The sequence below is a fragment of the Ambystoma mexicanum genome, chromosome 3q (assembly GCF_040938575.1).
Source record: "Ambystoma mexicanum isolate Mex_15411 chromosome 3q, UKY_AmexF1_1, whole genome shotgun sequence".
Taxonomy (NCBI): domain Eukaryota; kingdom Metazoa; phylum Chordata; class Amphibia; order Caudata; family Ambystomatidae; genus Ambystoma; species Ambystoma mexicanum.
The window spans coordinates 1282103632-1282116488 of record NC_090926.1 but is presented as its reverse complement, the minus strand read 5'-3'; the positions used below and the strand labels follow the sequence as shown (position 1 = coordinate 1282116488).

The following is a 12857-nucleotide window of genomic DNA, read 5'->3' as shown; positions in this document are numbered from 1 at the left end:
TAACACTGCACAAGGTAAGGAACAGAGCCTTAATATCACAATCACTGCGTATGGAATGGTGCATTAATATAGCTAACACTGCACAAGGTAAAGAACAGAGCCTTAATATCACAATCACTGGGTATGGAATGGAGCATACATATTGCTATCACTGCACAAAGTAAGGAACAGCGCCTTAATATCGCAATCACTACACTGTGTATGGAATGGAGCATTAATATAGCTATCACTGCACAAAGTAAGGAACAGAGCCTTAATATCACAATCACTGCACTGTGTATGGAATGGAGCATTACTATATCTATCACTGCACAAGGGAAGGAACAGAGCCTTAATATCACAATCACTGTGTATGGAATGGAGCATTAATATATCTATCACTGCACAAGGGAAGGAACAGAGCCTTAATATCACAATCACTGCACTGTGTAAGGAATAGAGCATTAATATATCTATCGCGGCACAAGGTAAGGAACAGAGCCTTAATATCACAATCACTGCACTGTGTATGGAATGGAGCATTACTATATCTATCACTGCACAAGGTAAGGAACAGAGCCTTAGTATCACAATCACTGCACTGTGTAAGGAATGGAGCATTAATATAGCTATAGGGGCACACGGTAAGGAACAGAGCCTTAATATCACAATCACTGTGTATGGAATGGAGCATTAATATAGCTAACACTGCACAAGGTAAGGAACAGAGCCTTAATATCACAATCACTGTGTATGGAATGGAGCATAAATATTGCTATCACTGCACAAAGTAAGGAACAGAGCCTTAATATCGCAATCACTGCACTGTGTATGGAATGGAGCATTAATATAGCTATCACTGCACAAAGTAAGGAACAGAGCCTTAATATCACAATCACTGCACTGTGTATGGAATGGAGCATTACTATATCTATCACTGCACAAGGGAAGGAACAGAGCCTTAATATCACAATCACTGTGTATGGAATGGAGCATTAATATATCTATCACTGCACAAGGGAAGGAACAGAGCATTAATATCACAATCACTGCACTGTGTAAGGAATAGAGCATTACTATATCTATCACTGCACAAGGGAAGGAACAGAGCCTTAATATCACAATCACTGTGTATGGAATGGAGCATTAATATATCTATCGCGGCACAAGGTAAGGAACAGAGCCTTAATATCACAATCACTGCACTGTGTATGGAATGGAGCATTACTATATCTATCACTGCACAAGGTAAGGAACAGAGCCTTAGCATCACAATCACTGCACTGTGTAAGGAATGGAGCATTAATATAGCTATAGGGGCACACGGTAAGGAACAGAGCCTTAATTTCACAATCACTGTGTATGGAATGGAGCATTAATATAGCTAACACTGCACAAGGTAAGGAACAGAGCCTTAATATCACAATCACTGTGTATGGAATGGAGCATTAATATAGCTAACACTGCACAAGGTAAGGAACAGAGCCTTAATATCACAATCACTGCACTGTGTATGGAATGGAGCATTACTATAGCTATCACTGCACAAGGGAAGGAACAGAGCCTTAATATCACAATCACTGTGTATGGAATGGAGCATTAATATATCTATCACTGCACAAGGGAAGGAACAGAGCCTTAATATCACAATCACTGCACTGTGTAAGGAATAGAGCATTACTATATCTATCACTGCACAAGGGAAGGAACAGAGCCTTAATATCACAATCACTGTGTATGGAATGGAGCATTAATATATCTATCGCGGCACAAGGTAAGGAACAGAGCCTTAATATCACAATCACTGCACTGTGTATGGAATGGAGCATTACTATATCTATCACTGCACAAGGTAAGGAACAGAGCCTTAGCATCACAATCACTGCACTGTGTAAGGAATGGAGCATTAATATAGCTATAGGGGCACACGGTAAGGAACAGAGCCTTAATTTCACAATCACTGTGTATGGAATGGAGCATTAATATAGCTAACACTGCACAAGGTAAGGAACAGAGCCTTAATATCACAATCACTGTGTATGGAATGGAGCATTAATATAGCTAACACTGCACAAGGTAAGGAACAGAGCCTTAATATCACAATCACTGCACTGTGTATGGAATGGAGCATTACTATAGCTATCACTGCACAAGGGAAGGAACAGAGCCTTAATATCACAATCACTGTGTATGGAATGGAGCATTAATATATCTATCACTGCACAAGGGAAGGAACAGAGCCTTAATATCACAATCACTGCACTGTGTAAGGAATAGAGCATTACTATATCTATCACTGCACAAGGGAAGGAACAGAGCCTTAATATCACAATCACTGTGTATGGAATGGAGCATTAATATATCTATCACTGCACAAGGGAAGGAACAGAGCCTTAATATCACAATCACTGCACTGTGTAAGGAATAGAGCATTACTATATCTATCACTGCACAAGGGATGGAACAGAGCCTTAAAATCACAATCACTGCACTGTGTATGGAATGGAGCATAAATATTGCTATCACTGCATAAGGGATGGAGCGCTAATATCCCTATCCCTGCACGGGGTGAGAAGCAGAGCATTCCTATCACCATCACTGCACGCGGGAAGCAATGGACATGTGCAGTGGCGTTGTTGCACTGGGTAAAGGAAGCAGCATACATATCACTATCGCTGCATGGGGAAGAAATTGGCGTTTACATTAATCTCGCTACACAGGCAGGGTAAGGCGTACAGAATGTTTTATTACTGCATGGGGAAGGAATTGGCATTTATATCTCTGCATGAGCTAAGGAGTGGAAAATGTATATCACTGTGTAACAAAGTGTACAGCCTAACTCTGGGGACAACCCAGGGGGGGGGGGGGTCGGAGCCCAGCCCACCTATAGCTGTTTCTTCCTAGTGTCTATAATCTGTGACTAGGGGTCAAATGAACAGCCAGGGGTCTTTCCATAGTCCCACAGATGGCATCAGAAATCCAGAAACATAATGGATGTGAGGCTAGTGGGGAAAGGCTGGGATAGTTTAAACTAAGGGACTCCCTATGCTCTCTCACGACCTCCCCTTGGGCTCCCTCCACCCTAACCCAGGCACCCCTATCCACAGAACGTCCCTGATGTTGTCTAACCCGTGGTAACTCCCTACTCTCAAAGTCCTTCCTAATCTTGATGGGGAAACCTTAGGGCAGTGGCCTTCTCTGTCTAACTCCCTTAGGGAATTTCTAAATGATTCTCTCCCTTTGGCCAGACGACTGATTTCACCACCGTTTCTCCACCAGGGTCTTCCCTCACACACACACACTTTCCGCCTCTATATCTCCACTCTCTGAGATGTTCCTACTTTCTCAAGCTCTTCTCTACCTGCCTTCACTCCTCTCCCAATCTCTTCGTTTTCTCTCTCTACACTCCTCTCGTTTTCTTCTCCCTTCTCCGCCTCTCGATCTCCAAGCTGCACCTATGTGTCCTTATATTACCACAATCCCTGCCTACCCCCCTCCCCTGCCTCACTCTTCCACTCTCTCCACACCCTCCTACCATAAACTCTCTCCATCACTAACCTTCAGTCTCCCTCTAATTCCCCACAAGCGTTCTTCCACCCTCAGTTTTCTCTCCCTCCTCGCTTTCAGACCACCGTTTTCTGCTCTTAACTGGTACCACTCTCTCACACACAATACCCTACCTGCACTCTCACGAAACACTGCCAGACTCCTCAGCACTCCGCTCTATCGCCCATCCTCGTGGTAGTCCACTGCGCTAGCTCACCTCACCCAAAGACCAGCATACTCCCTGCCAACACTCCTCCCCGCTCCCACTGGTGTCCCGAGTAAGGTGCTCACCTTGGTCAATCTCTGGCTAAGCTATCTTCGGGGAGTGGGACTGCTCTCTGGAAGGGTTTTAGCCCCGCCCCCTTTTGCAGGGTGGCAGTCATGTGCTCAGGCTGCAGGTTTTGCTTTTGGCCTTCTCCATGCACTGGTGAGTTCCTTTCACAGTGGGTTCAGTGAGAATGTCTTTTTCTCCCCTGATCCCCTGCGCTTCCTTCTCACTCATTTCATTTTTTGTTGCCCCGCCATTCTCCTGGGGTCCATTTGGGGTTCGTAGGCCGGGTGTTGGTTGTCTCATCTCTGTTTGGGAGGAAACACCCCAGTTGATTCCATTCCCCTGCTTCCTGGTTTTCGTGGTTGTGCCAATGTGCATTTTGGGAGTCACGGTTCTGATAAACTCTGGCCAGAAGAGAGGAAGGCGGGCATTGCAGAAGAGCCAGGGCTACCAGCAGTCCGACACAAATCACACTAGGGGGTGGGTGGAGGGGGATAGGGTCTGGAGCGTACCCCCACCCCACAACTCCTTCACCCCAGTTCTGGGAGGAATGCCAGTGCCCAACTGATAGGTTCATGTCCCTGGCCCACCAGGGAAAGGGGGGATCTTGAGACCAGTCGAGATGTTAGTATTGCTGAAGTGCTGGAGCAAGCCTCCATGTGGGGCTTGATGTGAGCTTGCAGTTGAGGGGGAGGGCAGTTATTCTTCTAAGAAGCAGTGAGTACCGGCAGTGGTGCGAGAAGCTTACGCTGGGGGGTCGCCGCCTGCTACATCTATGGAGCAGTGTGTGGGGTTTCTCTTTAAGGGCCTAGCATGTTCTTTCACAACCTCCTTTCAGTCCTTGGCTCCGACCCTGGGGTGGTGGACACCCCTCTCGGCTTCGCTCGAGCAGGCTTCAGATCCGTGGGCAACTTGCAGTGGTTTTCTGCCTTCGGAGCAGGTGAAAGGCTGAAACTCTCCTCTCGACGAGAACAAACCGCGCTGAAAAGAGAATTCTCTCTTCGAAAATACATTTAAGAGGTGCAGAACATGGCATCGATGTGTATTTGTCTCCACTACTTTAATACTTAGGAGTTTTGAGAATGTATTACAAAAGCAAAAGTGAATTAGGAGCAGGGGAGTTGCTAGGTCTGGAAAAGACCCGGGGCTATAGCCCCCTTAGCCCCCCCTAGCAACGCCCCTGATTAGGAGTGTGGCGGGGATTCCTTAGTTAGGTTCTTCAATGTTCTCCCCAGAGGAACAGAAAAGGAGTTCTCATTCTTTTCCTTAGAATCATCACAGGGGTTCTTGAGATCAAATCACTTTTGCCTTTTCAACTTATTCAGCAAAGTTCAGAAGCAGCCAGAAGGCGCAACATGTCAAGAGTTTTCAGCGGAGACCCCTCAGTGGGAAAGGGAGTAGGTAAAGTACTCATTTTAAGGAGACCAAAGTGAGCACCTGTTGCACTTATGCCTTCGCTCAGAAGCAATCGCCACAATAGGCCGAGTAGTGTTTTTGTTTTGTCCAAATCCCTTTTTCCTCCCATGGGTGATGGATTGTAGCAGCGATTCCAGGACCTACTGGGGTGGTTGGCTTGGAGGGAGTAGCGAGGCATAGCAGCTGATGTGGTATGCTATGAATGCAGACATGACCGTGATGGGGAGGAAACTGGGGGCTGGATTCTTATTCAAGCCAGTGGTTGATGGAACTATGGTCAGTATGGCAAGGATCCCCTAGTTACCCTCTCTCTAGAGGGATGTGCAGGCCTTCTCCCCATTGAAAGGGCCTCCGGGTCCATTTCGCGAAACCCACAGTCCTTCAGAAAGAAAACTGAACACTTACATCACTGGCAGGTAATTTTCTTTTTACATCCAGGGGTGTTAGTCAGACTGTGGAGGTATTTTCCAGCAGCAGGGACACGCAGGGGTTCTGTGTCCTGTGTCAAGGCTATGCAGTAATAAGAAGGTGGGACGCAGGTATCAATATGGCGGTCAGGCCAGTTAATGCCTTGGTCCAGCCCTTAGAGAGTAAAGTAAGCTCAGGTGACTTTTGGAGAAGCAGAAAATCCCATCCCATACGAGTTTCAGAACACAGGTGGAGTCCTTCAAAAAGCCCAGCGGGAGGGAACAACGCTCTATAACACCCAGTCAATCTGAGTGGGTTGTTGGAGAAGACAGTTGGCGAGCCAGGAAGAATGGGGAGGTGGTCGACATAGGAGAGACCGCAGTAGAGGTAGAGAGATAGAGAGCAATCAAGGGCTTTGAGGAGGGGCTTAGTAGTGAAGAGGTGGTAATGTCCGGAGTAGGAGGAGGAGGTGGTGACAAGTGGAGATGAAGGCGGAAGTAATACTGAGGAGGAACTGGCAACTTTACAAACAGAAGGTTGTGGCGTTCCCAAAAAAGTTGTTTTGGAAAACGACCTAAAGGAGGTAAACCACTTTGAGGAGGACCTTTGAGGGGAAACAATTGTTAAACCACCGACAGGAAAAGTAGGTGGGATTGACAGTGCGGTATATCAAGGGGAAGCATTTTCTAAATTTTTAGGTGACCACAATTAGGATTGTTGCAAAATATGGATTAAAATAGGAACAACACGATCTCCTCATGCTAAGGCGCAGTAGACAAAAACAGATGTCCAATGCAAAACGCGCAGACATCGGGTGATAATGTTTCGACTCGCATCTATTGATACTTGTGAATAGCATAAAACAAACATACTGAGTTGTTTGCAATTCATTTCAGAAACTTGAAATTCAGAATCAGGTCAGTAGTTCTTTTATAACCATGTAATTTGATGTATTCATATGAATTCATAGCTAAAAAAGGCAACCAATGTATTATTGTTTTTGAAGAATAGCAAAGTGGATAATTGCCCTGAAGAAGAATGTTGGATCGTCTGAAACGCGTTTGGGGCAGTATATTTCTGAAAGTCCACTTTTGCTTGTAGACATTTGTAAAGGAAACAGGCATAGAGCTGTGTGAACATAATTTTTCTGAGAAGGGGCCATTTACCCAAGGGGCCAAGGCAGAAGGAACGGGTTTGCAAGTAGATTCTCCCACTGCTTGGAGGGCTGATGCCCAAGGTCACTGTGGTACCCTGTAAGCACGGAGCTAGGAAGCACACTAAGAATTGGGGTGTGGAACCCCAACGCCTGCAATGCAGATGGAGTGCACATGTGGGATAACCTATGGGAGGCCTATCCAGGACCCAGGAGCCCGACGATCCCGGCTAACCTTGCAAAAGTCAAGAAGGCATGGGAGGCCTATCCAGGACTCAGTATTCAGACGATCCTGGCTAACCTTGCCATAGTAAAGAAGGCATGGGAGGCCTATCCAGGACCCAGGAGCCCGACGATCCCGGCTAACCTTGCCATAGTCAAGAAGGCATGGGAGGCCTATCCAGGACCCAGGAGCCCGACGATCCTGGCTAACCTTGCTAAAGTCAAGAAGGCATGGGAGGCCTATCCAGGACCCAGGAATCCCCCGATCCTGGCTAACCTTGCTAAAGTCAAGAAGGCATGGGAGGTGTATCCAGGACCCAGGAATCCCCCGATCCCGGCTAACCTTGCTAAAGTCAAGAAGGCATGGGAGGCCTATCCAGGACCCAGGAGCCCGACGATCCCGGCTAACCTTGCCATAGTCAAGAAGGCATGGGAGGCCTATCCAGGACCCAGGAGCCCGACGATCCCGGCTAACCTTGCTAAAGTCAAGAAGGCATGGGGGGCCTATCCAGGACCCAGGATTCAGACGATCCCGGCTAACCTTGCTAAGGTCAAGAAGGCATGGGAGGCCTATCCAGGACCCAGGAATCCCACGATCCTGGCTAACCTTGCTAAAGTCAAGAAGGCATGGGAGGCCTATCCAGGACCGAGTAACCAGACGATCCCGGCTAACCTTGCTAAAGTCAAGAAGGCATGGGAGGCCTATCCAGGACCCAGGAATCCCACGATCCTGGCTAACCTTGCTAAAGTCAAGAAGGCATGGGAGGCCTATCCAGGACCGAGTAACCAGACGATCCCGGCTAACCTTGCTAATGTCAAGAAGGCATGGGAGGCCTATCCAGGACCCAGGAATCCCCCGATCCTGGCAAACCTTGCTAAAGTCAAGAAGGCATCGGAGGCCTATCCAGGACCCAGGATTCAGACGATCCTGGCTAACCTTGCTAAAGTCAAGAAGGCATGGGAGGCCTATCCAGGACCCAGGAATCTGATGATCCTGGCTAACCTTGCTAAAGTCAAGAAGGCATGGGAGGCCTAACCAGGACCCAGGAATCCCACAATCCTGGCTAACCTTGCTAAAGTCAAGAAGGCATGGGAGGCCTATCCAGGACCCAGGAATCTGATGATCCTGGCTAACCTTGCTAAAGTCAAGAAGGCATGGGAGGCCTAACCAGGACCCAGGAATCCCACGACCCTGGCTAACCTTGCTAAAGTCATGAAGGCATGGGAGGCCTGTCCAGGACCCAGGAATCCCCTGATCCTGGCTAACCTTTCTAAAGTCAAGAAGGCATGGGAGGCCTATCCAGGACCCAGGAGCCCGACGATCCCGGCTAACCTTGCTAAAGTCAAGAAGGCATGGGAGGCCTATCCAGGACTCAGGATTCAGACGATCCTGGCTAACCTTGCCATAGTCAAGAAGGCATGGGAGGCCTTTCCAGGACCCAGGATTCAGACGATCCCGGCTAACCTTGCTAAAGTCAAGAAGGCATGGGAGGCCAATCCAGGACCCAGGAATCCCCCGATCCTGGCTAACCTTGCTAAAGTCAAGAAGGCATGGGAGGCCAATCCAGGACCCAGGAGCCCGACGATCCCGGCTAACCTTGCTAAAGTCAAGAAGGGATGGGAGGCCTATCCAGGACCCAGGAATCCCCCGATCCTGGCTAACCTTGCTAAAGTCAAGAAGGCATGGGAGGTCTAACCAGGACCCAGGAATCCCCCGATCCCGGCTAACCTTGCTAAAGTCAAGAAGGCATGGGAGGCCTATCCAGGACCCAGGAGCCCGACGATCCCGGCTAACCTTGCTAAAGTCAAGAAGGCATGGGAGGCCTTTCCAGGACCCAGGAGCCCGACGATCCCGGCTAACCTTGCCATAGTCAAGAAGGCATGGGAGGCCTATCCAGGACCCAGGAGCCCGACGATCCTGGCTAACCTTGCTAAAGTCAAGAAGGCATGGGAGGCCTATCCAGGACCCAGGATTCAGACGATCCCGGCTAACCTTGCTAAAGTCAAGAAGGCATGGGAGGCCTATCCAGGACCGAGTAACCAGACGATCCCGGCTAACCTTGCTAAAGTCAAGAAGGCATGGGAGGCCTATCCAGGACCCAGGAATCCCACGATCCTGGCTAACCTTGCTAAAGTCAAGAAGGCATGGGAGGCCTATCCAGGACCGAGTAACCAGACGATCCCGGCTAACCTTGCTAAAGTCAAGAAGGCATGGGAGGCCTATCCAGGACCCAGGAATCCCCCGATCCTGGCGAACCTTGCTAAAGTCAAGAAGGCATGGGAGGCCTATCCAGGACCCAGGATTCAGACAATCCTGGCTAACCTTGCTAAAGTCAAGAAGGAATGGGAGGCCTATCCAGGACCCAGGAATCTGATGATCCTGGCTAACCTTGCTAAAGTCAAGAAGGCATGGGAGGCCTAACCAGGACCCAGGAATCTCACGATCCTGGCTAACCTTGCTAAAGTCAAGAAGGCATGGGAGGCCTATCCAGGACCCAGGAATCTGATGATCCTGGCTAACCTTGCTAAAGTCAAGAAGGCATGGGAGGCCTAACCAGGACCCAGGAATCCCACGATCCTGGCTAACCTTGCTAAAGTCAAGAAGGCATGGGAGGCCTATCCAGTACTCCCTTGTGTTGTTATCATGCCCTCTTGTCACGGAGTGCCTCCTTGTGTAGACATTATGACTTATTCCAATATGAGGCTCTCACCTTTTTGATGAAGCTGGAGTCCTCGAGGTTGAAGAAGTCCAGGCTCTGGGTGCCATACAGAAGGCCTCTCTCGCTGGTTGCCCGCATGCTCAGCGTGTCAAAGATCTCTCCCAGTAGATCGATTTCCCCCGTGTCCAGAAAGTGATCCTCCATACTCTGCACATTACTGGTGTCTGCGGATTCGGGATTGTCTTCTGTCGACGCTGAAACGTCACTGGGCACATGGAGAGATCCACGTCAAACGTGTGTGGTGAAAATAGGCATACAAATAATGATCAACACCCCACATCACACCACATCAACAACATCACCGCCATTCATAGAGACCGACTGGATATATCAAACCAAGAGCTGCAGCTGCACAACAGTGCCCAGAGCCTCCCCAAAATGACAGTAATGTAATGTAAACGGGTTTATAAAGCGTTGGCTACAGCCCAAATGCATCTAGGTGCTGGGAGGGCAACAGAGAGATCCTATTTATAATAAATAGTGATAATTCTTGACAGCCTGTTGAAAAAGATGGCTTCTTTAAAGCTTTCTGAAAGGTAAGATAATCGCTAATCTTTTAAAACGCCAATCAATAAAATAAAATAATGCAGAGACTTACATAACATCATCAGTATTTAGGACAAAATGAAATCTAAACACAAAAAATCAGTAAACATAATGAGAATAAAATAGCCCAACCTTTATCCCGCCTATACAGAACATTCATATTATTAATATTGTTTCCTCCCTCTGATTGACGTAAACCATCCAATTTCCATTCTTTCAACTGTTTAACAACTTCGATGGTTAGGAATACTTTGTTGCCTAAGGGTAGCCTTTCCCAGAAGCAATCTATATCAAGCCACCAATTGTGACACACAAATCTAGCTAGCCTTTGCACCCTCAACTCTGAGGTCCCTGGAGAGATAACAAATAGATACCTAAGAGATTCTCGTTTCGCCACCTTACATCTCAGACAAATATAATTCTCAATATCTTCTCCACCTCTAATATGTTGAATTTCATTGGTGGGCAAGAGATTCAAGCAAAATCTCAAGAACTCTGATCTAATGTTCGAGTCCGGAAATTTCTTCAAAGATGTGGGTAAAAAAGCTCTTGGTTTGTTGGAGTTAAAGAAGCAAAAATCCTAGACGATCTCATTGCGGCAATAGTTCTAATCCAGTCCATCCTTTTCATACATTTCTTTACTTTCAATGGGTTTTGGATCAGAATCTCTTCCGAACATTCAGACACTACTAAGATTTTAACACATGTAATTTTCAAGTTACTCAGATATTGGTTGATGGAACCCTGGAGAGAAACAGAGACTTCTTCATATAAGAATGGCGTGGGGGGAACCAAAATTGACCTATACACTGAGATCCACCCACTTCCATTCCAACCAAGCTTTCAGCAATTGTAAACCCAGCTCATACCTTAGGCAAGCTATTGGGACACAATTCCGGAGACCCAAAACTCGCCTCCATTGTTTTCCCTCCAATCTCTCCCAGTCTATTAAATGCGACTGAGGATTAGTATCAAAACTGAAGAGCAAGGTTGGTATTACTTTGCCAATGTAGTACCTGATGATTGGAAGGAGGGAAAATGTACAGAACTTGTTTAGGATCTTTTTCATCTGAGAACCCCATTGCAATATTTTGGCCTCCAGGCCGGCCGTCACATGCACTTTTGTTGGAAAAAATCTAACAAACGAGCCTAGGTATGTGACTTCTTTAGCCGTTGATATAGTTTGATTGTCTAAAACCAAAGAAAGGGGTTAGTGACCCTTAATGGGTGTTTAAAGACCACCATTTTTGATTTCTCAGGATTGATCTTCAGATCATTCTGCTTGGCATATATTTGGAGAGCAATCTGACTACGGTCTAATAGAACAACATCATCTGCGTAGGTCAACCAGTTGATTTTTGTTCTACCAGTTTTGGGGCTTGCTAAGCCTGATTCTTTTACCCACTTAGCCAGGTCAGATAAATAAAGATTAAAATGGAAAGGTGCTACCAATCACCCCTGCTATACCCGCTTTATATTCCAATAGACCTAGACAATTGCCCGGACCTGTTCAATCTCACCTGCAGTTCCGAGTTTCTTTGCAGCTCGATATATGACTAGCAGGTTTTCTGGTAAGCACCAGTCTCTTAACTTACCCAGCAGGCGGTCCCTATTAATCGTGTGAAATGCTTGCGACAGATCTATCTACACCCCATAAAGGGAGAGACCGGCCTTGGAGAAGGATCCACAGCTGACAATACTGAAGACACAACCATTAAGAGAGGTTAAGAGGCTTCCACAAAACCCTATTGAATGTTTGGAGATAATGCCCTCTGCTTTTGCCCAATTTGCAAGGTCCGTCAGAACTAGGCCCGCAAATATTTTCCCATCAGCATCTAAGAGAGAGAGATCGGGCGATAGTTGGATGGAGCCAAACGATCACCTCTCTCATAGATAGGGACAATAATCGCTCTTTTCCATGACTCGGGTATTTGTTTCGAATTTATTATTTTGCCAAACCGGGCTGCCAAAACATGAACCCATAAGTCAGGATCCGATTTTAGGATCTCATTTCTCAAGCCGTTGTGTTCTGCCTCTCTTGACACTGATGATTTTATTATAAGTGTTCTTATGTCCTCTCGTGAAATATTTAAGAACAAGCTATGTCGGTAGCATTCTGGGTCTTTACCGGTTTAGATATTCCATAAAGCTTTGAGAACAGATCAACCCAAGCTTGTTTCTGTATGACCCCGTCCTGAGCTGTATTGAGGGACCTATCCATTGAATTAATCATGGACCAAAAAGTGCATGAATTATTTAGGCAGATGGCCTTCAGCATGGATTCCCCATCTAATTGTGTTCGATGGGACTTAAGGGATCGGAACAATTCCTATAGTTTTTCAGGATTCGGGCCCCCCTCGTGTACACCTGCATATCCCTTGTAGTTGCTCTGAGGAGTCTCAATGATTTCCTCCTTTCCCTTATTTTCTTCCAGATCTGCTCGTCAAAGTGATGATTATGATTATCAGCCAATGACACAGCCCTCTCATCAGGAGGACTGAAGTACCACAAACATTTTACAAATTTATTGGGATCACACAACTTAGTTACCTCCCTATCCGACAGGCGATTAGTGGTCAAACTAAGTGAGTTGACA

At 46.9% G+C, this 12857-nt stretch overlaps 1 protein-coding gene across 2 annotated transcripts in view; it reads right to left on the bottom strand.

Annotated features, from left to right (window-relative positions):
• Positions 1-12857, bottom strand: part of DENND1C (DENN domain containing 1C) — a 652034-nt gene that overhangs the window by 48180 nt on the left and 590997 nt on the right. For both annotated transcript variants that reach the window (XM_069604349.1, XM_069604348.1), the window contains one exon: positions 9707-9920. In XM_069604349.1, coding sequence (XP_069460450.1) covers positions 9707-9920 — 214 coding nt within the window. The remainder of the gene's footprint in view (positions 1-9706; positions 9921-12857) is intronic.